General features: G+C 39.8%; 1 protein-coding gene across 2 annotated transcripts in view; it reads left to right on the forward strand.

Moving 5' to 3' along the window:
- PIEZO1 (piezo type mechanosensitive ion channel component 1 (Er blood group)) overlaps positions 1-23,341 on the forward strand; it is a 135,608-nt gene that overhangs the window by 98,556 nt on the left and 13,711 nt on the right. For both annotated transcript variants that reach the window (XM_072117469.1, XM_072117470.1), the window contains exons 17-44: positions 765-856; positions 1,502-1,662; positions 1,789-1,965; positions 2,494-2,619; positions 2,866-3,066; positions 4,420-4,624; positions 4,711-4,815; positions 5,297-5,450; positions 6,351-6,594; positions 8,412-8,508; positions 9,976-10,144; positions 10,365-10,454; positions 10,865-10,941; positions 11,261-11,338; positions 11,493-11,593; positions 12,823-12,952; positions 13,566-13,649; positions 15,254-15,426; positions 15,820-15,956; positions 16,458-16,655; positions 17,009-17,267; positions 17,675-17,863; positions 18,243-18,417; positions 18,704-18,809; positions 20,763-20,910; positions 20,996-21,210; positions 21,292-21,450; positions 21,538-21,685. In XM_072117469.1, the coding sequence (XP_071973570.1) occupies positions 765-856; positions 1,502-1,662; positions 1,789-1,965; positions 2,494-2,619; positions 2,866-3,066; positions 4,420-4,624; positions 4,711-4,815; positions 5,297-5,450; positions 6,351-6,594; positions 8,412-8,508; positions 9,976-10,144; positions 10,365-10,454; positions 10,865-10,941; positions 11,261-11,338; positions 11,493-11,593; positions 12,823-12,952; positions 13,566-13,649; positions 15,254-15,426; positions 15,820-15,956; positions 16,458-16,655; positions 17,009-17,267; positions 17,675-17,863; positions 18,243-18,417; positions 18,704-18,809; positions 20,763-20,910; positions 20,996-21,210; positions 21,292-21,450; positions 21,538-21,685 (4,198 nt within the window). The remainder of the gene's footprint in view (positions 1-764; positions 857-1,501; positions 1,663-1,788; positions 1,966-2,493; positions 2,620-2,865; positions 3,067-4,419; positions 4,625-4,710; positions 4,816-5,296; positions 5,451-6,350; positions 6,595-8,411; positions 8,509-9,975; positions 10,145-10,364; positions 10,455-10,864; positions 10,942-11,260; positions 11,339-11,492; positions 11,594-12,822; positions 12,953-13,565; positions 13,650-15,253; positions 15,427-15,819; positions 15,957-16,457; positions 16,656-17,008; positions 17,268-17,674; positions 17,864-18,242; positions 18,418-18,703; positions 18,810-20,762; positions 20,911-20,995; positions 21,211-21,291; positions 21,451-21,537; positions 21,686-23,341) is intronic.

A 23,341-nucleotide genomic window follows, 5' to 3' on the forward strand; every position in this document is an offset into this window, starting at 1 on the left:
TCTGCGGCAACTGTATGATGCCATCATGTCAATATGGACCAAAATCTCTGAGGAATGCTTCCAGCACCTTGTTGAATCTATGCCACGAAGAATTGAGGCAGTTCTGAAGGCAAAAGGGGGTCCAACCCGTTACTAGCATGGTGTACCTAATAAAGTGGTGAGTGTATGTTATAGTTTTAACACCTTAAATGAAATCTACTTTTAAAATCAAAACATTATGAACCGGGGACACTCATTGATCCAGGCACTGTGACTGTGGTAATCTTCTATTTGTTATCCATGGCCTCCTTCCCTCTAAAATCAACTTTTACAATTCTGCTAAAGAGCCAAAAGGGCTACCATAGCCCCCCTGCAATCTGGCTTCACAGGCTGTTACAGTGTACAGGATCATGTCTCGCACTGCTTCGTTGGCATTTCCCCCTTCCTCTGCCTAATGTAATCTCAAACAGTACACTACAAAAAGCAGTGGTATTGCACCCCTAGCACTTCAGGCTCATTAAGTAAACATTTTAATTAGCAAGCATTATTTGGGGGGTGCGTCCTACATTGATAGATTTTTATTTAATTTTTTGGGAGGTAGGACTAAAATGGGAATTTTGAAATAGGTTTTAATATTTATACCCTACATAGTATGAGTATACTAACAGAATATCCTCCTGGCCAGTTTTACACTTCTGCTTTTTGGTGGCCAAAATATGGCAGGATATTTTTATATTCTTTCTTTGAATATTCATAAATGTTTATAATTTTTATTGTTTTGCTAGTGATCCTAAAGAAGATGATGATGATGCAGCCTCTGCCAATGAAGAGGAGGAGGAGGAAGTGGAGTGTCCAGAAGAGGATGCTATGCCTGAAGGTGAGGAGTCCAATTTTATGCCACCCCATTCCTGTTATTATTTTATTAAGGTAAAACATTATAACTCGGTGTCGGAGCTAGACTCAATAGAAGCAAAGTCCAGCTTTATGTCACAATAATATTTTGCCTGGATGCTGTTTGTCTTATCTTAAGTAAGTGGCAAAAGGTGTTCATAAATAATATTTAGGAAGAATATTCAGGAGAAAACTTTTTAACCCAACATTACACAACAAGATTTATAGAAATCCTAAATATACATTAGGCACTAGGATCAGGGATATCATGTAAATTAATTTGATCTACGGTACTTGAAGAGGCACATGGGTGTGCACGAACACTGATTTGACTTAATGTCTTTTTTAAGGCTAATTGCACACGACCGTGTGCTCACCAGGGCCATATCCTAGGCATAGCACAAGGCCGGGTGCAGAGAAGGGGAGAGGGGAGCGCTCCTCACCTTTCCCATGTGCATAGTAAGGCTAGCAGCCGCAATCCAGCTAAAGATAGAACATGTCCAATCTTTTGCGGTTTGGGTTATGGTGCGGTGAGACAAAGTGACCCGGTGCCACAGACCTCTATCGGGGCTGTGATCTTGTGTGGCCACATGTGCATGTAGCCTATCTATTTTTTTTTTTTTTCTTCCAGCCACCCTCAGCAAGTGGGATTTGGTTGCGCAGCGTCTCTCAGTGCTATTCTACAAGTTCTCAGAGCTTCTACACCAGGTGCAAGTCTTCCTGTGGCGGCTGCTTGAGCTCCATGTAATGAAGCTTGTGGCTATGTACAGTGTTTGGGTGGCCCTGCATGAGGTAAGCAGACTTGAACAGTTTAAATATGGTCAAAGGCGTGTGTAGTTGTTATACATATTTCTCACTCCTATTATCTTTTAGTATAATACTACTAATCTAAGTGGTTTATTTTTTGATCTTCTTCAGGTGTCTGTGATGAATTTCCTCTTTGTAATCCTGTGGGCATTTGCTGTTCCCTTTTCCCGCTTCCACCATATGGCCTCCTGCCTCTGTACCATTTGGACATCGATAATCATTGTCTGCAAAATGTTGTATCAGCTCACTATAGTGAATCCTGAAGACTATTCTGTGAACTGCACACAGGTGTGTCCATAGTGGTAGACCTCAGTGTCTGAAAACCAGAACAACATGTGTTATTAAATCGATTGCTGCTTAAGTGCAAATCAAATGGACTCCAAAACCACATATCCAGAAAACCAACTGATCAGATGTGTGCAGTGGTGCTTGCGGCCCCCCTACATTTGATATAAAGCAGGAAGCAGAAGGCTCCACCTATAGAGTAGTGGCCCTCCACAATCCCTACTTGTACCATCAATAATCTATAGACAGAACTTTTTTTCTAGCTCAATCTGCTGCCTACATAACCTAATTGCTGGATTTTGTGAAACCACTAGTCACCTATGAATGCCATGATGTGGTGATTAAACAATTTATTCTTTTCACATTTATTGTGCTGAATAAATATGAAGTATTTGTGTGGTTTTTTAAAATTTATTATTATTGTAGTGCTTCCATTGCAGACTGCCATTGGTCTTGAATCAACTGGTTGTATGGAAGACTCATTGACCAGGATCCTTATATTTTTTTAATGAGTTTATTCATATATTTCAGCCGCTTCCTAATGGCACCAATCTCCTGGAGGAGGAGATCCAGAACTCTGCATTGTACCGTGGACCAGTTGACCCTGCTAATTGGTTTGGAATCCGCAAAGGTCATCCTAATTTGGGTTACATCCAGGTGCATATTTCTAATTTTAAAAAGTTTCATTATGTGTATATTTTTCCTAAAACGTTCTTGAATCATATTTCCATCAGACATTGCCATCACACATTTATTCACTACATCTGATTTCTGCCTTTTGTGGAAAGGATCTATTAGCACTTATTAGCATTAAATGTTTAACTACAAATAGACATTGATTACACACATCAGGCTTCTGTTGTATAATGCTGTTAACCACTTTTCTTTGTTTTACATCCATAGAATCATTTGCAGGTACTTGTCCTCCTAACATTTGAAGCCATTGTGTACCGCCACCAAAGTTTTTACCGTAAACGCTACCAACTAGCGGTACCACGTAACCAGACGGTGTTTCCTGATGTGTGGCGGCAACATCTTGATCAGAGTCTTCTCAACTGCATCAAATATTTCATCAACTATTTTTTCTATAAATTTGGTCTAGAGGTAAGGTGAAAAGGTTTTCATTTTAGATTATGCTGTCCATAGGAGCAGAAGTACTATTTTATTTACTGCTGAGTTTTAATGTCCCCAGCTTAGTTTTTTTTTAAATCTTAATTCCTCAAGAAAGAAGCAGTCATTATAATACGTCTATTAAAAGAAGGAAATTAATACAATTCCCGAAAATTAGGTCTACAAGACGGATTTTTCAAGATGAAAAGTTAGCTGCTTATTTTAAAGAGAACCTGTCAGATGGTTTAACCACACTAAACATGAACTAGCATGTGCTGGTCACTAAATTGTGTATTCCTAAAAAGTGAAGCTATAACCTTTTAAATGCATTAACTCTGTGTACTATGTAGTCACAGGGTAGGTGACAGACATGTCCGGGATTCTCCTTCATCCCTTTACAAATCTTTTGCAGGAGGAGAGTACTAAAGTAACATTATAGTCGGGGCCATGTCTATCAGGTTGCTGTCAGACAATAGCGTTTTGATTCCATTTTAAAACTGAATCAAAGTCCACAGGGGCGTTCCACGGCCAATCTCATATGCGTTTCCCATGGCAGTGCATGTGATCGGCAAACGGCACCCGGTGTCTTGCATTTAGACAATAGAAGAAACCGGATGCTTGTGTTGCCTAAATGGTTGTGATGTATTTCTCACATAGTGACATATGCACTGTATGCCTATATATGTGAGAAATACATCACAACCATTTAGGCAACACAAGCATCCGGTGTCTTCTATTGTCTAAATGCAAGACACCGGGTGCTTGTGTTGCCTAAATTGTTGTGATGTATTTCTCACATTATAGGCATACAGTGTATATGTCACTATTTGAGGACTTTACTACTGCATAAAGGAGTAAGCTATGGTATAGAATTGTGTAGTCTAATACACAGGCCCACATTTACTAAAGCCCCTGCACTAGTATTTTCTCTGACTTTGAACAATCTTTTGAGTGCAAACTGCTTGCACATGTATTAATACAGTGTCCGTGACACATTTGTCACACTTGGCTGAACACAACACTATCCCCAACAGTCTATACATAAATAACACTCTATTTTGTAGAGCCAGCAACCTATGAATATGTTCTGCCCATGTAACAAATAACAGGACCTTTAGCTATTGGAAGAGGGTCTGTCTGTCTGGAAACATTTCTCCCAGTTACTCCCCTTTTTCTTCCATATTCATGCATGCTTAGCCAAGCGTGAATGTGTTCCTAACGGGGAGAGGGCAGTAATCCACTGATGGGCCCCAATGGTTTATGGTAAAGCCACTGTTAGACTGCTGTGTTTCTGATTTTATGCACCTACTTAATTTCCATTTCTCTTTTTTTTTTTTCTCATCTCAGATCTGTTTCCTTTTAACTGTGAATGTAATTGGCCAACGTATGAACTTTGTGGTTATCTTTCATGGTTGTTGGCTGATTGTAATCTTGACCCGGAGGCAGAGAGTGAAAATTGCTAAAATTTGGCCTAAGTACTGCTTGTTCCTAATTTTCTTCCTCCTCTGGCAGTACCTGCTTTGTCTTGGTATGCCCCCTGTTCTTTGCATAGGTAAGTGTTCTCAGCCATGGGGGACATCATTCTCCATTGCTCCCTTATTGAAAAAACTTATCTATCCTTTTACTTTATGCTGACAGAATATCCCTGGAGATGGGACAAATTTGTTCCTGTGAACTCTGCTTTAATAAAATGGATGTTTCTACCAGACTTCTTCACTCCTCCCAATTCTACCAACCTAATAAGTAAGTATTCTGGCTTTATGGCTTCTGTGTACCACCCTTCATATCTCACATATTCTTTTAGATACGATACATACTGGGGCATCCTTGGTTCTCTATTCAGGGTTTATGCTTCATTGGGAAATGAGAACATAATGTTCCAGCTTCTCCTTTCATTGTATGTTCTTACAGAGAGCCTAATATTTCATTGTGTGTTCTTTATTTAAATGAGAGAACTAGTTATTGAACACGTCCTATATGGTTTTAGTAAAAAGCCAGGACCCATTGTAAACTGAGGAGCTCTTCACTTCAAAGTCTTCCAAAAGCTTTGAACATTCAATGTAACAGAACCAAGTGAATTGAGCCTATGTGGATTAGGCACCTCCAAGTAGTTACTTGAAGTGCTGCCAGTCGCTGTTTCTTCACTTTCCTATTTTCTGTCAATGTTGTCGCCATCTTTTTTTCCTGTCAGTGAAATAATTAACTTTCTATTCTTCTCTTCCAGGTGACTTCCTACTGCTACTGTGTGTGTCTCAACAGTGGAAAGTATTTGTTAACGAAAAGAAAGAGGAGTGGTATACTGTTGCTGGTGAGAACACTGAGCAGATAGAATTTCCAGGTGACCGGCCCAACTTGGTCCCAAATTTTACAAACTGTCGGTGAGTTTTTTTTTTTTAATATACACGGCAAAAGCCATAGAAATATATTATGTATAGTGCATGGCTTTAGGGGATTGGGCATGTCATTTATACAAAGTACTTCATACAGAGGTTCCTTGGACCATCCACTGCCTCCTCAGGACTTGGTATTTTATAGCACATCCATGTTTTTCCAGTTGGTTCTTTTTCGTAGGTACTGAATGCTATTGGCGCTAGCATTATTTTTCCCTCTTCCTCCCTGAATGATTATAATAATCAAAAAGATGATTGTACCAGGAGAAGCAGACATTTCCACAAAATGTAGTACAGCAAATGTAGTACTACATAGTGGTCTGACGATCTGGCTTTATGTTCTTACTCTTGTGTTGTGCGTGTACGTGGAGCATGTGTCGGCACGGTGCGTGTACGTGGAGCATGTGTCGGCACGGTGCGTGTACGTGGAGCATGTGTCGGCACGGTGCGTGTACGTGGAGCATGTGTCGGCACGGTGCGTGTACGTGGAGCATGTGTCGGCACGGTGCGTGTACGTGGAGCATGTGTCGGCACGGTGCGTGTACGTGGAGCATGTGTCGGCACGGTGCGTGTACGTGGAGCATGTGTCGGCACGGTGCGTGTACGTGGAGCATGTGTCGGCACGGTGCGTGTACGTGGAGCATGTGTCCGTGAGCAGAGGGAACATGCACAAAAGGCAATGGGGGGGGGGGGGGATTTTCTGGCCGACATGCCACTTTGGGTGTGTTGGGGTGGAGAGTGGAGACCTGGTATTAGGCCTTTAAAACATCAGTCTTAAAGAATTCCCAACAATATGTCTTCTCTACATGTTGGTTTATACAGAGAACTGATAATATTGTCCAAATTGTCCAATGCTATTGGTTAAATGAATAATATCTGTAATTTCAGGTCTTATCTGGACATGCTGAAGGTTGTAGTTTTCCGTTACCTCTTCTGGTTTGTCCTGGCAATTGTGTTCATCACAGGATCTACTCGAATCAGTGTTTTTGGACTTGGTTATTTGATGTCCTGCTTTTACCTCCTCCTATTTGGCACGGCACTCCTTCAGAAGCCTGTGAAGGCAAGACTGGTGTTATGGGACTGTTTGATCATCTATAATATTACAGTGATACTGTCCAAGAACCTGCTTTCGGTAAGAGCTGTCCCATACTCAGAAACCTCTATTGCTTGTAGCTTTGTTTGCTATGAATGACTTGACACATTGATCCTACATATTAATGTCAGCCGTAGATAATAAGTTACCACAATAATTAAAAATTCTTAAATAAACTAAAGTTATGTAAAATTATAATTGAATGAATTACCTCCTAATTGACTTCATTCTTTAAAAATCTCAGTCACCCTTATCCTCTCATTGGTGTTTTTTTTATCCTGGATTTAAAGACTGATATTTTTCATCTATAAGGTTATCCATGTCTGTGTTCTTCAGAGCAAAGGGAACCTGTTAGATATATATCTTGGCAGCATGTTATAAGGCAGGAAGATATACTGGATAAATATAAAGTTTTTGAGAAGATCCAGTTTAACTATTTCTTTATTTAAATAAAATCTGCAATCAAAATCTAGCATTGTAAACTGTGACTGTGGTAATCTTCTTATATTTGTCCTCCTTCTTTCTAAAATCAACTTTTAAGACCAGCCAGTAGCGTACCTTAAGCTCCCATGCTTTATCCCATTCCCATTCATATTGCTTGAGGTACACGCCAGGGCTGCCCCTTATCACCAGCCCTTTTTGCCCTAGCAATGGAGCCCCTAGCTGCAGCGATTAGGGATAACCCCAACATGCATGGCTTTACAACACCTACAAAGTAAGCCTCTTCACTGGTGACTTGCTCTTATCTTTCATCATCCCCCACATATCCCTCCCGAACTTAATACAACTTCTCAAGAGCTTTAAATGATGTATCTGAACTAAGGGTAAATATGGATAAATCGGAAGCTCACTGCTTACATATCCCGCCTAGAACACAGGAAGCACTAGACTACTCCTTTGGTTTTAAAATTCGTCAACACTACATAACATATCTAGGAATGCGGCTAGTAACACATAGATCCACATTATATTGCTGGAATTACACTCTCCTACTACAGCAATTTCAAATAGACTTAAACAACTGGTCTAAACCCTCCCTTTCCTGGCTGGGTCGTATTTACACAATAAAAATGGTCTCCATTCCAAAATTTCTATATTTATTTAGATCACTACCCATCATCATCACAGGGAAAACATTTAAACGTATCCATTCTAAAATATCTAAATTTGTATGGAACAATAAACGTCCACGCATAGCACTTTACTCTCTTAGGCATAAACACCTGGGCGGATTTTCGCTGCCTAACTTTGCCCTCTACTACAAAGCACCCCAAGATGGATCTCCTTAGACTCTCAATTATTTCATCCCATGTCTCTACCGAGTCTGTTCTGGATAACAGGAGCCCTACCCTACTCCCTACAGACCCTATCACCATTCTCATTTCATTCTATAAAAATCTGGTGCTCCCTCAGATTTCAACACAAACTCCAATCCAAGCCTGGATTAACCTTTCTTCATAACCTTTTAGTTACAACCTAAAAACAGTCCCAGAATTGATGCTTGACATGGTTTGTCATGAAAGATGCCAGTAGTGAGACAGTTTTTGTGCAACTTTTTAACGGCTGGAAACATTTTAACACGTCAAACATCTGGAAACTAATGACTAATCAGGCGCAACACTGATAAAAACGAACATCTGTAAAACAACTCTGTAAAATGGCAGCAAAAGGCACAAAAATGCTAAAAAAGAGAAAAAGAAACGCTAAAAATGTTTGATAAATGCCCCCGAGAGTTTCATCTGAGTGTCTGACACTTATCTGGCAGACGCATTACAGATGGCATTGTATCATTTTCTAATCTTTACACACAGATGTCACTGCTTAACACTTTTTTGTTTTCCCTTCTTCTCTTCCAGCTCTTGTCTTGTGTTTTCGTCCAACAAATGCAGAACAATTTTTGCTGGGTTATACAGCTTTTCAGCCTGGTTTGCACCGTCAAGGGCTACTACAATCGTGAGTACTGCCAAACCAGATCAATTGCCTGAGCCTAGAACTAATTGTGGAGATAATCCTGTAAAAGTCTACTATTAACCTGTAAGATGGAGATTTGGAAACCTTTCATAATGACACCAGGTGCCAAGCAAGAATTTTATTTCTATAGTAGAAGCATAACATTGGTGATTTACAGGATCTTTAGATTGTCTTTAGATGATGGATAATTTGCACTCTTCCTAAAATATATCAGCATGGTAGGTAGGTCGAGAATATTCAGAAGTTTGTCGTAAAACATAAACTCCATTAGATGTGACAGCATAGTGTTACTAGTAAATGAGAGCACTACATTACAGGGATTTTTTCACATCAGAATAATAATGGCCTGTTTTGCGATGGAAAATGAATACTGGATCTCTTGTGTTCTGACCCTTAGTTGCAGGGGGCTGCAGGAGAATTGTAGCCTTTTCATTGAGATCTACCTACATTACCTTGAACACAAATATCATAGCTATAGTTTCCATCTAAATTTATGCTAAGGAAACTATACAGCAACAATTGCTCAAGTCCCTTCAAGGGATGCTTAGAATTCATCCTTTTAAAGGGAACTTGTCACCACATTTGCACATATACAGCTAGTGACAGGTTGATATAGAACCCTATTAACTAATTGACACCTTTCTTTTTGCTAAAAAAAATGGTTTCCTTTACATCCCCATCAATCAATTTTTATCTTAAATTACCTGGAATCAGAGGGCGTGTGTCTTGCTCGACCGGCCACCTCCCCTCTACCCCTCCCCATCCCTTATGCCTCCCTACTATTCAGCAGACCAAGGTGATGTCATCAAAGGTCTTGTACCCTTTACATTTGCAAAATGTACCCCATGTATGTTTCTGAAATCACAGCAGCCTCTACGGACTACTCCTCGCCATCCTCTATGGAGGCTGCTGTGATTTAATGTGATCAGATACATACAGTACAGTACAGGTACAGTTTGCTAATGTGAGGAGGCTAAAAGACCTGAGATTTCACTCTGGTCATATGACATGCATGTAAGGCAGGGCTGTCAGTCAAAATAAGGGGGTGGGTTTACTGGCAACCCAGAAGAGAGAAAAGTCGAAGCCTGAAGTCAGAAAAACGATGGTACACTGCCTCACTGGCCGCTTTAGGTGATATGGGGAGGACTTGTAACCCTTCATCACCAGGAATTGTTAGTCTGGTGGTAAAATTTTGGTGACCGGTCCATATCTATCTATTTTTATAATGTACACATCATGGTAAAGAATGATCATCTATGAACATCTGTTTACATAGAAGTCGATCAATATAAAAGTGAGAAAACTATAAGTTGTTAGCTTTAGTTTTCTGATGTAGTATTTAAAGTGGTACTAATGGTAGACCTTTACTCTCTGCGTGTACACCACTCAGGTGGTGCATAGGATCATAATATTGTATTATTTGTGATGAACTTTTTATTCCGTCCCTAGCCAGAGAAATAGACAAAGGTCATGACTGTCCACTGCCTGTAGAAGAAGCTGGGATCATCTGGGACAGCATTTGCTTTTTCTTTCTCCTTCTGCAGAGAAGAGTCTTCCTGAGCTCCTACTTCTTGCACGTGGTCTGTGACCTACGTGCTTCCTCCCTGCAGGCCTCCAGGTATGATTTCCTATACTGTATACTGTATTACATGTATATATCTGTATAAAACCACATTAAAGCTCATTTCTTCACATATGCATATAAGTGCATTTTACATTGTATGTTTTCCATATACACCACACATTGTTTTTGTTGCATGGTTCAGCTGCGTAATCTGTGTGCGCTGTATAAATAAAGGAATTATTATTATTTATTATTATTAAATATTATTTTGCAGAGGGTTTGAGCTCTTTATGGCCAGTATTAGGAAAAACATGGATTTCCGTCAAGAAACCGAGAGAAGATCGCTTAGTCAGCTCAAGAAACAGTATGTACACCTAATATAGTTGTGAGGAACCAGTATAGATAATCCATTAGACAATGGATGTTGCTCCTTTACATACCAGGTCATAGTCAATACAATATTTGGATATATAGAAATAATATTTGTGTTGCACAAATCGGCCAGTTTCTGAGAATCTTTTATATCATGAGATTAATTGTAATCCGTTTTCATAAATGTGCCCTAAGGTATTGATGCATATTAAAGAATTGTTATGCATTTTGGTATTAAATGGGTTGTCTACTTTCAGCAAATAATTGATATTTTTACTGTAAGGAAAAGTTATACAATTTTCCAATATTCTTTTTGTAACATTTTTGCTTTACCTTAATGTTAAGCTCTGAACACTTGTTGTAGATACATGTGAATAATGTTCTTGTAATTGTTCTCTACAGAATGGAAAGAATTAGAGCCAAGCAAGAGCGTTACCATCAAGGAAGGAAACAGAGTGAACCAGACCAGGAAAATGCAGGTACAGCAGCTTTTTTTTTATGTATACAGTTCAAACTTGTGGACTTGTAGTCTCTAGTAATGACCTCCATATATTTCACTATCCATTATAGAAATTGTACTCTGTTCACACTGCTTTAAATTAGAAATTGGCTAAATTTTGCTTCTTTCGTGCAAAAGTTCACCGCAGTAACCCAATATCAATTTCAAGCTTTACGTTTTAGAAACATTTTTTAAAATTAGATGAGCAAAATTAAGAGGTTTTTTACCCATAATGAATATCTTCACATTGTATCCTGATATAAAAAAGACTGCTTAAGATTTGTTTGGTTGCTTCTCAGGTGGAGGAGATGGTGAGAAAAAAGATTCCTCTAAAAAGAAGATTCACTGGAGCCGCCCTTGGTTAGATCATGCTTCAGGTAGCACTTTCAAAACTTATATAAAATATGATGTATCAAAGAGATCCATCAGCATATATTAAGATTAATAATGGAAACCAGGACTCTACTGTGATCAGAACCTCACTATTTTTTGTTGTCCAATACTTATTTTCCATCTGTTTGTTTCCGGCAGTTCTGCATTCAGGAGACTATTATTTGTTTGAGTCGGACAGTGAGGAAGAAGAGGAGTCTGCAATGGAGGAGCAGAGACCCCCTAAGCAAAGTGCCTTCCAGGTAGGATTAAATTAAGCAATCCACAACATATTTTTTGCCTACTCTTAGTAAATAAGGGAGTTACTATGATAAATTCTGCTATAGTTCTTCAGATAATACTGTGACAAACTAGATTGATAAATTATTATTTTATGAAAGCCCAAGGTGAATTTTCATTCAATTGCAGAACACCATACAAAAAACTTTGCAAGGATGCAGTCCATTGTAAGTCTTACTGTAAAAAAAGAAAAGGTTGATACTTCCAGATAAACGGCTGCACTCTCAGTAATAGGTGGTGCCCATTCTTTATGGAATTTGTTAACACAGCACACACCAAAGTACTTTTTATTTCTTCATGTGTAAGAGTGTAAATCAATATTGCATAACATAAGAAAGGAGAAGCACTCACTATCCATGATCCTTGAATTTAATTAGCAACTAAAAGCAGATACAATGGAACATTGTTGTTCTTTAGGTAACGGGCTCTTTTGCACATATAGCACTTTCTCAAACTTCAAAAGCAGGGATATTCCTTTGTACCTCCTTTTAATCGCTAATAAAATTCAAGGAGGGTTATTCTGTTATGCTGGAGTAGAAGACTTGTCTTTGGGGCAAGAGCACTGCATGAGATTCATTTGCAACAGGTCTTTCAAGTGCCAGACTGTCTAGACCAGGACAAGCTCCAGAATATGTAAAAGCAGTAAGAAGGTAGCACCTATTTCGTTCCCCACTTTTGTTATATTGTAAATAAGAGTTGGTCTTCACAAATTGTGCCTCACCAGCCACAACCAGCATACATGATGTAAAGACTTACTTGACAAAGGTTGAGATGACCAAAACATCGTACTATTCCTTGATCTGTTTGCAAATTCCATTTTAAAAAGGGAGGTGTAGTCTCCTCCGAAGAGAAGGGCATTGCGGTTAGGAACCTGATAACCACACACACTCCCTTGACTTCAAGGGGCTCTACATACAAAGTACAACCACAACTTGAGGAAGCATGAAAAGCCTGTTTTCAATCAGTTGTCAGAATACAAACATACTTATCCTGTAATGCAGTGTGGTACAGTACGAATCACCTGCATTCTAGGTAGTGTTCTGCACTGATGAGGAGCGAGTCTGAAACAGCAGCTTCTGCAGATGGGACTTGTTTGGTTTAATCCCAGGTCATGCTTCTTGATTTGTGAAGTTTTCTCATCTGCTGGGCTTTCTGAGCTGTATGATTCTATTGGTACTCTCGTATATTTTAGTTGGCATACCAGGCCTGGGTCACTAGCGCCAAAACTGCATTAAAAGAGCGGAAAAGACATCAGAGACAAAGAACTGAAGCGTTGAAGATGAGACCCATATTAACGAAAGGAGCATCAGCGGAAGGAAAAGGTACAGATTTTATTTTACTTTTTAGCAGCGGGTGATGCATTCTCAATTTTTTTTTTTTTTTTTGAACTTCTCTTACAGGACACCTGTTACGGCGATTTGGGATACCAACTCACTGGTCTTTAATGTCCAAAATCCCCCTTTAGCTGATCGCTGTGCCCTCTATAAAAAAAAACAACCTTTTATACTCATTCCTAAGCTCCTCATACATGTGCAGTTCCTCTGTGAAGGCGGTGTACTACACCCCGGCTTCATCCGCTGTGGCTACTGCGCTTGCTAGCCGGCGTTTACTACTCCAGCTTCATTGAATTACTGCGCAGGCATGGGGGGCACCAGAGATAGGTCCGATGAGATGCATCAGACCCATCTCTAGTTAAGTGAAAAGGGTGTTTTTTTTTTTTTAAATAGCGGGCACAGAGCGACTAGCCAAATGGTAATAGTAGTTAATGTTCCAACTCACCCTGATAGGTCCTCTTTAATGGGTAGTCCTTGAATACAGAAAACAACTTTAATTGTATTTTCTCCTTCCATTGCAATATTTACAGGAAATATAATTTTTTTTTATTAGACCTATATTGTCTATTGTGTCTAATAATCCTTACATAATCCTCATTAGTTTTGGAAGGAGAAGCGGTGAATGTAAATGAGGGGGAGCCAGCAGCTGAAATGGAAGAAGAGGGGGCCGTAGATGAGGATCAAGGTGAGCAGGATCTTTTTTATATATGGCTAAAAAGGTTCTATCATATCATGACCACTATTATTATTGTAATTAAGTTAAGCTTTTACATTATTTGGGTGTTCACATGGAAGTGTGGAGGGTTTTTCCATCAGTTTTCCTCAGTGTTCTAGACTTGTCAAATGTATATGTCAAAGTGTGTTCTGCGCTCGTCTATTATATACATCTGATGTCATGGGGCACATTGTTTGCCCGAATGTAAATCTACATAAAGGACCTGTTTATAGCAGTTTGTGTAGTGTTTATTAAGTCACTGAGCCATCATTTGTAAATTGCCCCCACCCTTTGTGACTTGTTGGATGGTGCTCGCAGGGAGTCAGGTACTGTCTAATATACTTTTTTTTAAAGTACTGAAGGGCATTTTTGTTTTCAATAGTTTTTTTTTTTTTAAGTTTTGTTTTAAAACAGTCAATGTAACAAAGAGTATACGGGCATAGAAAACAATAATGCCTACACAGAGGCCCGTTTAAGATATCACATTAGCCATATTACTTTCAGTATATTCAAATGGAGACAAAAAGTAGTGGAATTTCAATCCCAAATCTATATATTCCAACTTAAAAACCGATGGTATATAGGGACAGATGGTTAAGAAGGAAAGAAAGTCACATGTATACCATATTACGATGTTCTAGAGATGTAGGTAACCCAATCTTGCCCTACCTTAGTTAATAATGTCTCCTTATCAGATAATAGAGAATGCAATCTATCATTAACCATGATTATTTTTAGTCTTGCCAACTGTAAAGGATTAGTTGCCTTCTTCCATGAAGTGGTTATTGCAATTTTTGCAGCCAAGGGGGGCAAAGGCAAATTTTTAAGCTCATTATTGCAGAAAGTATTGGAACCTATCACCAGCTAAAAATAACTTTCCAGGTAAAAAGTTCCCCTTTAAGCTAAAATTATATGTGGAAGATCTATAAATACATATTTTCCACACGCTCCTTACATTACATAAAATTTTCATTTGCAACCCACCATGTAATGTAGAATAAAATATACTACACGCTCTTTGCCAAAGATAACAACTTGGTATCTGAGGTAATTTAACACGTTTCATTCTGTAAAAATATTCTCATAAATATTTAGCCCACAACTATGTCAGCACCTACTCCAGATTGTTTGATCACAAGCCACTAATAACACGTGACGACAAAGGCTTAATACAGTCTTAATACGACAAAGGCTGGTTACTGTTTTCTTTGTCTCTGCATCAAATTCTTAATTTTAATTCCTGTGAAACCACTGCATCTTTGGAGACAGATAGAAGACCTAAATGGTTTATAGTCAGATGCAGTAATCACTATTGCAATTTTATTGAAATATTAGCAAGTTTAAGCAGGATCATAAGACTCCATAGAATCCCCCGGAGGAGGGTGAGATTTGGTGGATTACATCTCCACAAATTCTAATTGCAGATTATTACAGGAAGTGGTGGCTTAGTGCATGATGTGTCACTTTTATGACTGTTTGGAGCTGAAGTTCTAGGTAGTTGTGTTGGTTTATTGGGCTTTGCTGTTTTTGGCTCTATAGGTGTGTTCTCTTCTGACATAATCTGTCTCCTACAGGAGGAAGTAATGTGGTACAACGTATACTTGACATATTGAAGTTCCTCTGGGTCCTCTTTCTTGCCATGATGGATGGTCTTATAGATTGGCTTGGCACGCTTACAAAACAGTATGTGGACATGTCCACTGTTTTGTGGGTTGAGAGATACATTCTAACCCAAAAGCTGTCAAAGGTAAAGTTTCATAATAAAAATAATTAATGATGTTCTATAGTGAAAAAGAATTTGGTGTTTGACACCTAAATGGTCATTATATATGCAGTTTTTGAATTTATGGCTCTAATGCCTATCTCTCTCTATATATTTGTGGTGTTTTCCTGATCCTTTTCAACTTTTCCCCTACTCTTTTTGATAATCTAAAATAATTGGCAATGTGTGCACCCTATTTAATGCATTGAGTGGTTATAAAGCGCTATACCTTGAAGTTAATGAAACAAAAACTAAAAAGTAAAAATGTTAATTTTCTGTATTTGTTTTATTAAGGTGGAATATATTAGAGTTGCTCTTTCTGTTGAGAAGCTATTGTGGTAAATTACCAGTTCACTTTGTTTTCTCATACATTTGCAGGGTGAGGATGTGACTCGAAAGGATCTGTCCTTTCTGTATGAGACTGGGCAGAACAAGAAAGGACCTGGCACATCCTCTCTGCCCGCTGCAACTACATTTGATAAGGGCATAGATTCACAGACAAGCATGGCTTCAAGGTTTGTTTATATATACCGGTATATACATTGGGGTACATGTATCAAACTATTGTCTTGCCTTTTTCTTCAAGGTACTTGTGCTCATTACTGACTTTTTTTTGGACCTAAAACTGTCTTCTTTCAAAGTTTGCCATTGTCTAGTTTTCTGCAGTGTTTCCTGAGTTATCACCTGAATCCAGATGCGACTTCTTTAAGTTCCCTAAAAAGTCGCAAATTTTGGCACAAATCTCCAGCTGCCTCTGACCAGGTGTAGAAATAAGCTTGGAACTGATTGCAACTCTTGGAGACTTTTTGCAACTTTTGTTTTAAAAAGTTACAAATTCGCTAAAGACCAAACTCCACATATATCAATAAGGATAAATCGCTAAAATACATTTGACCAGAAGAAAAACCAAGAAAAGTCCCAAAAAACAAACTGACAAAGCCAGACATGATACATGTGCCCCATTAAGTATTAATGGAGTTAATTGGTATTCATTTATAATGGCTTCTTTTCCTTAGTGGCTGTGAAGAAGAGGAGGGCCTCAGCAGCATGACTGACATAATCACACCACTCAGTACTGGCTACAACACACGTACTAACAGTATGGAGCAAGTGTCCTCCACTGTTGTGTGGGAGGAGAGCCCATCGGATAAAGGCTCCCTAGAAATCCAACCAACAAAACGCTCTCGGACTGCCAGCGAACTACTGCTCTGCAGGTACCACTGATCTATAATATGGATGATCCTGAAAGGAACATGTAAAGCCTAGTTTACACATTCGTCTGAGCTTTCCGTTACGCTCTCAAGAAGATTGTAACGGAAAGTAGAAACGAAAGGTGAACGGAAAATCTTCTATTCCCCATAGACTTTAATAGAACTTTCATTACCTTTCATTATGCATCCCTTTTTAATGGCAGGGGAAAAGACATGATGTTTTCAATCCTGTTATATCTGCAGCATTATTTTCTACATGATGTTTTCAATCCTGTTATATCTGCAGCATTATTTTCTACTCTTGTAATTAATGTTATTTAGTAAGCACCACCTGTTATTCCATTTTTCTACAACAGGCCGCTCACATTCCCTGAACTATCAGACTCACAGCATTTCTTCAGGTCACAGATCCGACCCTTAAGGTTATTGTTTGCTCTTTATCATTTGGTGGCAGCACATTCTGAACTACTCTGCTACTTCATCATTGTCCTCAACAATATGGTGAGCGCATCACTCATCTCGCTGTTCCTCCCAATCCTGGTCTTCCTGTGGGCCATGCTGTCCATACACCGCCCGAGCAAACGTTTTTGGATGACTGCTATCGTTTATACAGAGGTACGGCACAAACCGTTTTGTTATAAATGTATAACAGATTAATGCTGTTTTTATAAGGCGATGACTGCCAGCCTGTGTGCCACACACTCTAATATTATTACAGGCCAACATAGATGGAGGTAAAGACACTTCCTATAGTTATCAAATAATTTTGCCCAGTATGTGCTGGCCATAATGTTGTTTTTTGGAGGTTTCTACTGATTGGTGGAATTTATTACAACAATAACATAGTTGTGCTTATTGGCAGACAGAATTTCAGTTCCTTGTCCCTTTCTTACTGTAGAAATAATTTTCCAGAGATTACTGGATCATGTAGCCAACAGTAATGTCAAATTTATATACGGCGTTAAATGTTCACGTTTTCTAATGCACACAACCTTAACCTTGTCTTACTCTTCTTTCTACAGATAATGGTGGTGATTAAATACCTCTGTCAGTTTGGTTTCTTCCCATGGAATAGTGATACAGTACTTTTTCGCTATGATGGAAAGCCATTTTTCCCTCCTCGCATCCTCGGACTAGAAAAGAGCGACTCCTACATCAAATATGATCTTATCCAACTTCTGACGCTTTTCTTCCATCGATCACTACTCATGGTACGGGGGTTGTCATGAACATATTTTCATGAGGGTCACAGTACAATAAAAGCCCTGGCTGCCTGTAGTTACCGAAAATGGCTTGTGACCTGTACTTTTAACCTGGCGATTAGCAGTAACCATGTACAGTTGCCCTAACCCTACTTCCTCTATCAGGTGTGCATCTGGTAATTTGTGTGTATAACACATGGTTGATTTGCAGCCCACACCAACTCTAGTACATTAGCTGCATCACACTACAGTCCCTCAATTGTATGTAGCCTGTATATAGTGGTCACCCTTCCCCTGCCTGGTGCCAGAAACGGCTATGACAAAACCGCACATGTTGTGCTTTTTTAATTATTTGGTCACCAACATTACATATTCTGTTCTTTTTCAGAGTTATGGATTATGGGATAGGAAGGACTTAGAACCTGTAGCAAAACCTCAGATAGAAAAGAAGGAAAGTGAGACTGAAATCAAGTTATCAGAAGATCCAGATCCCAAGGGTAGCACCAGCTCATTGTTGCGTCGACGTAAGAGAGGAGAGTCGCAGACAAGCGATTCTGACAAAGGTGTGGATCTTAGGACAGTTTTCATATGGGTGGTTTGTGTTTACATTGGTTGTAATTAGTATTGATGAACATAAAAATTGTATATATTTTGTTGTACCCATATAAAGAACATTTGGACTACAATACTTTTATTGGTATAAATGGTTCCAAGGCCATAAGTGTAAACTGGCGGGTTTTACATGAGCATTTCTATATACGGTAGTTCAAAATGTCGGAGATAACAGAATTAATTCAGATTTGAATCTGGTGGGCACTAATATTGTCCCTATATCTAATTTTGTTCTAGATCTTTCAAAGGAGAAGCAGCGAGATTCCGAAAAGAAAAAAAAGAAACCAGCAGCAGTGAGAATGAAGATGGTGGGGGTGAAGGTTGAGAACTTCTTTATCCGTATGTAAGTATCTGCTGCCTTTTAAGACTAAAATATATACATTATCTGCAAACGTATGTTCAGGTTGAGAAAAGTGTGGATTATTTGTTGGAACACATTTATCGCCTATTCATAGGATTGGTGATGACTTGCTGATCATGGGATCTGACTGCTAAAACCCCTGTGGTCAGCAGGCTCTGGGCATAGGTGATGATCTCTAACCAAGTTCTCTGTACATAAAAGAAAGGACAAGGGGCAGCGGTTCATTGCGGCTACATTTGTCTTTGGGAAATTGTCTGATAGTTGAGTGATTAGGTGCCTGTGCAACCTGCTTCTCCATATTCGGAACACAAGACCCCCATATCTATGATTGGTGGTGGTTCTAGTAGTCATGTGTGAATGGAACATCACCTATTGGCAAGTTATCAACTATTCTATTAAAAATGTAACCTGTGTATGATCCAATTAGGTGGGTAGTGAGGCTCTGAATAACAAAACACATCCCTCTACCTGTGTATGTCCACCCATGTAATTGTAGTGCAGTAAAAGAAAGTTGCAGTGCTCAGTTTTCCCACTAGTTCCACACTGTTATTGCATGAAGCTGCAACTATTTTTCTTTTGCAGTAAATATTTCTACATCTAGTTTGTAAAGGATTAAAGGGGTTGTCCGAGTTTTGAAAAAAAAATATATGCCGGAAGCTGAATGCAGCGCTGCTCCGGCGGCCATGTTTGTTTACATGGCGCCCGGACCGGAGCGACAGCAGCGCTGGATACCGGAGGGCACCGGAAGGTAAGTACAGCTTTATTATTTTAGGCAGCCTGCTCCCGGCCACATATATATATATATTTTTTTAAACTCGGACAACCCCTTTAAGGATTTTGGGGCCAATAGTAGCTCAGCTCTAAAACTACATAAGATGTAATACTTGCCTCCTTCTCCATGGTGTTTGTAAGCAGATGCTGCAGAGATTGCATCCACTTTGTTGATGGCACATAGGGGCAGATTTATCAAGCAGTCTGAAAGTCAGAATATTTCCAATTGCCCATGGCAACCAATCACAGCTCCCCTTTAAAATATTCATGAGCACTGGTGAAATGAAAGCAGAGCTGTGATTGGTTGCCATGGGCAACTGGAAATATTCAGACTTTCAGACTGCTTGATAAATCTGCCCCAATATGTCTGTCCAACATTGGATTGCACTGGTCACATTGACGTGACTTCATTACTGCAGCCTCTACATATAAAGAGATAAAACTGAGTAAAATTGTAAAGTAAGATTCCACAGTGTAGTTGGGAACTCTCTAAGCAAGACACTTCATGAGCCGTCTAGTGCTGTGAGATAGTGTGCTGACAATGTTGTTAGATTACCAGGGTACAAAGTTTATATACACTTTCATTTAGCTTCTGAACATTGTACTATTATCTGACAAGTAGAAAAATGGATATGAGACTGCTTAGAGATGGAGATGATGAGATCCATAACATACAGAACTCTGCTATATCTCACCTATAACATATACTGCGAGATCTGCTGTGCCTCCCCCACCCCTGGATTAAGATCTTATCTGTCTGCAGCTTTACTCTCCTCCCATGCCAGGACCAGCACACACGCACACACACACTGATTTCCTGCCGGCATGTAAGGGTGAGGGCTAGTGGGAGAGAGCAGAGAACAACTAGAGTGCAGCATCGGGACAGAAGAGCAAGATGTCTGCCGACCCTAAATTCACAAGATCCAGAGTCTGATCAAGGGGCAACCAAAATTGTGTTCAACTGGACTGATAGACGGGTTGGAATTATATGGTGAAATGCTGTATTTTTGTTAATAACATTAAATTAGAGAATGTGTTGTTTTGTTATCCTGAGTACATTTAAGAATCTTTAGAGCTACCCCTGCTATTTGACCAAAAATTCTTTATCATCACCAACCCACTTAAAGGAAGGTTTGATTTGCTGTAACTTTGTTCCTTTTGTAGGGTGCAAGGAGTGTATAAACCAGTGAAAGGTTTCTTCCATGATATCCTTCATACAAAATACAGAGCGGCCACTGATGTCTATGCTCTCATGTTCCTTGCTGATGTGGTGGACTTTGTTATTATAGTCTTTGGGTTCTGGGCATTTGGAGTAAGTGAATACACATTCATTATAATCCTTACACGGGAATGAATAGAGACTTGGTAACTTATTGCATTCTTTTTGTCCTCTCAAGAAACATTCAGCAGCTGCAGATATAACATCATCACTGTCCGATGATCAGGTTCCTGAGGCCTTCCTTGTTATGCTTCTGATCCAGTTCTCTACTATGGTGATAGATCGAGCATTGTACCTTCGGAAAACTGTTCTTGGGAAGCTGATCTTCCAGGTGATCCTGGTCATTGGCATTCATATCTGGATGTTTTTTATCCTACCAGCAGTTACTGAAAGGTGAGGAAATTCCATATGGCGCACAAGCTGTGAATCATCCAAACACATTGGATATTAACATATTATTCCCTTACTTTCCAGGATGTTCAGTCAGAACACAGTTGCACAGTTGTGGTATTTTGTGAAATGCATATACTTTGCCCTGTCTGCTTATCAGATCCGCTGTGGCTATCCAACCCGCATTCTAGGCAACTTCCTTACCAAGAAATACAACCATGTTAACCTATTCCTCTTCCAGGGGTGAGGCATTTCTAAGGTGTAAAATGTAGAGGTACTCATTGTAGTGATGGTGCTGACTGACAGTTAATAATCTGCTCTCTGTAATAGATTCCGTCTGGTCCCCTTCTTGGTTGAGCTGCGGGCAGTCATGGATTGGGTGTGGACCGATACCACCCTCTCTTTATCCAACTGGATGTGCGTGGAGGACATTTATGCCAATATCTTTATTATAAAATGCAGTCGTGAGACTGAAAAGGTAGGAATAAAATCTGACAATAACATTGATCCATTGAAACTGGATTCCACCAAGACTAATCCTTTACAGATCATAGATGGATCCCCAACTGTGGACTCTAAGACTAAACTTGAATACAAAGGACATCTATCACCAGGCCAGCATGTAAGTGTGCTTGGTTTACAATCCTTATCCTGGTGGAAGATGTCCTTTTAACATTGATAAAGTGAGACATAAGCGTCATTACTCATGCCTGTGCAGGTTCTGCTATTGAGTCATAAGCAGCCTAGCATTACTCTTTCCTAGCTTAGCTTCTAAAAAGATTTTTTTTTAATCTTGTAAGGTGCCTTCCATTGCATTAGTCAGATTGGCTGTATGTATAATTCTGGTCTAAACTCCTGACTGTGCCCCTGACAGCTTGCAATAAACATTTGCAGGTTGCTGATTACTGTATAAGGCTACTTACACACTCCCGATTGGGGGTGTATATATACGGCCGATAAACGTCCCCCATAGATAGCAATGGGCGCACGGCGCCCAACGGGAGCGGTATGGTGCCAGACATGTCCTATCTTTCTCCGGAACACGGCATCGTGCGCCATATATTCCTATGGAGAGGAGAGGGGGTGAGTTGCGCTCTCCCTGGCACTGCCATGTGCCCGCCGTGTGTATGTAGCTTAAGCCGCCTTGTACTCATGTCTTTAAAAAAAACTAGAACTTAAAACTCACCTTCCTAATACCCCCGCTGGTCCTCCTTTTTATTGCTGTTGGCGGACGGTCACAGGTCCTTTTGGAAATTGACGCCACACACCATGGCGTCGGCCACCGACTGACAGTTTGTGCGCTGGCAATGACAGGTCCCGTGTCATGGCAACACAGGCAGCTGACATTATACTGTGTGTGCAGTCTGCTCACAAGGACCAATGACCTGCCGCCATCATCTTTGAAGAAGAAGACCTGCAGAGGGAGTTGGAAAGGTGAGTATTGAGGGTTTTTTTTTGTGCTAGGCATACTGGAGGCGAGCGCCGGCTATATACTAGGGGGCATAAAGTGACTGGCTATATACTGGGGGGCATCTGCTGGAAGGATGTATACTTGGGGGGAATCTGCTGGAAGGATGTATACTGGGGGGGGGGGGGGTAATGTGCTGGCAGGATGTATACTGGGGGGGGGAAATGTGCTGGCAGGATATATACTTGGGGGGGGGGGATATACTGGCAGGATATATACTTGTACCATGAGCTGGCTATATAATATGGACATGGGCTAGAAAGCTATATGGGGGACATGAGCTGGCTGCCTATATACTGGGGGCAGGGGGTTGAATAGCTATATACTAGCTGGAGGCTGTGACCAATGCATTTCCCATCCTAGGCTTATACTCGAGGCACTAGGTTTTCCCAGTTTTTTGTGTTAAAATTGGGTACTTCAGGCTTATACTCGAGTATATACTGAAAAGAAAATGCTAGGATATAAATCCGGCAACCTTAGTAGTACTAACCTTAGATCCGTTGTAGATCTTCTCACTTACAAAATAATCTGTGCATAAAGCAATTATATGCAATAGTATATTTTTCATGTTGGAAAATGCTTTTTACTATTGCATCCTTATAACTGGGTAAACCCACTTTTGGATACCTCTATATCGTTGATGGCAAACCTTTTAGAGACTGAGGG

This window comes from Engystomops pustulosus, chromosome 7, assembly GCF_040894005.1.
Source record: "Engystomops pustulosus chromosome 7, aEngPut4.maternal, whole genome shotgun sequence".
Lineage (NCBI taxonomy): Eukaryota > Metazoa > Chordata > Amphibia > Anura > Leptodactylidae > Engystomops > Engystomops pustulosus.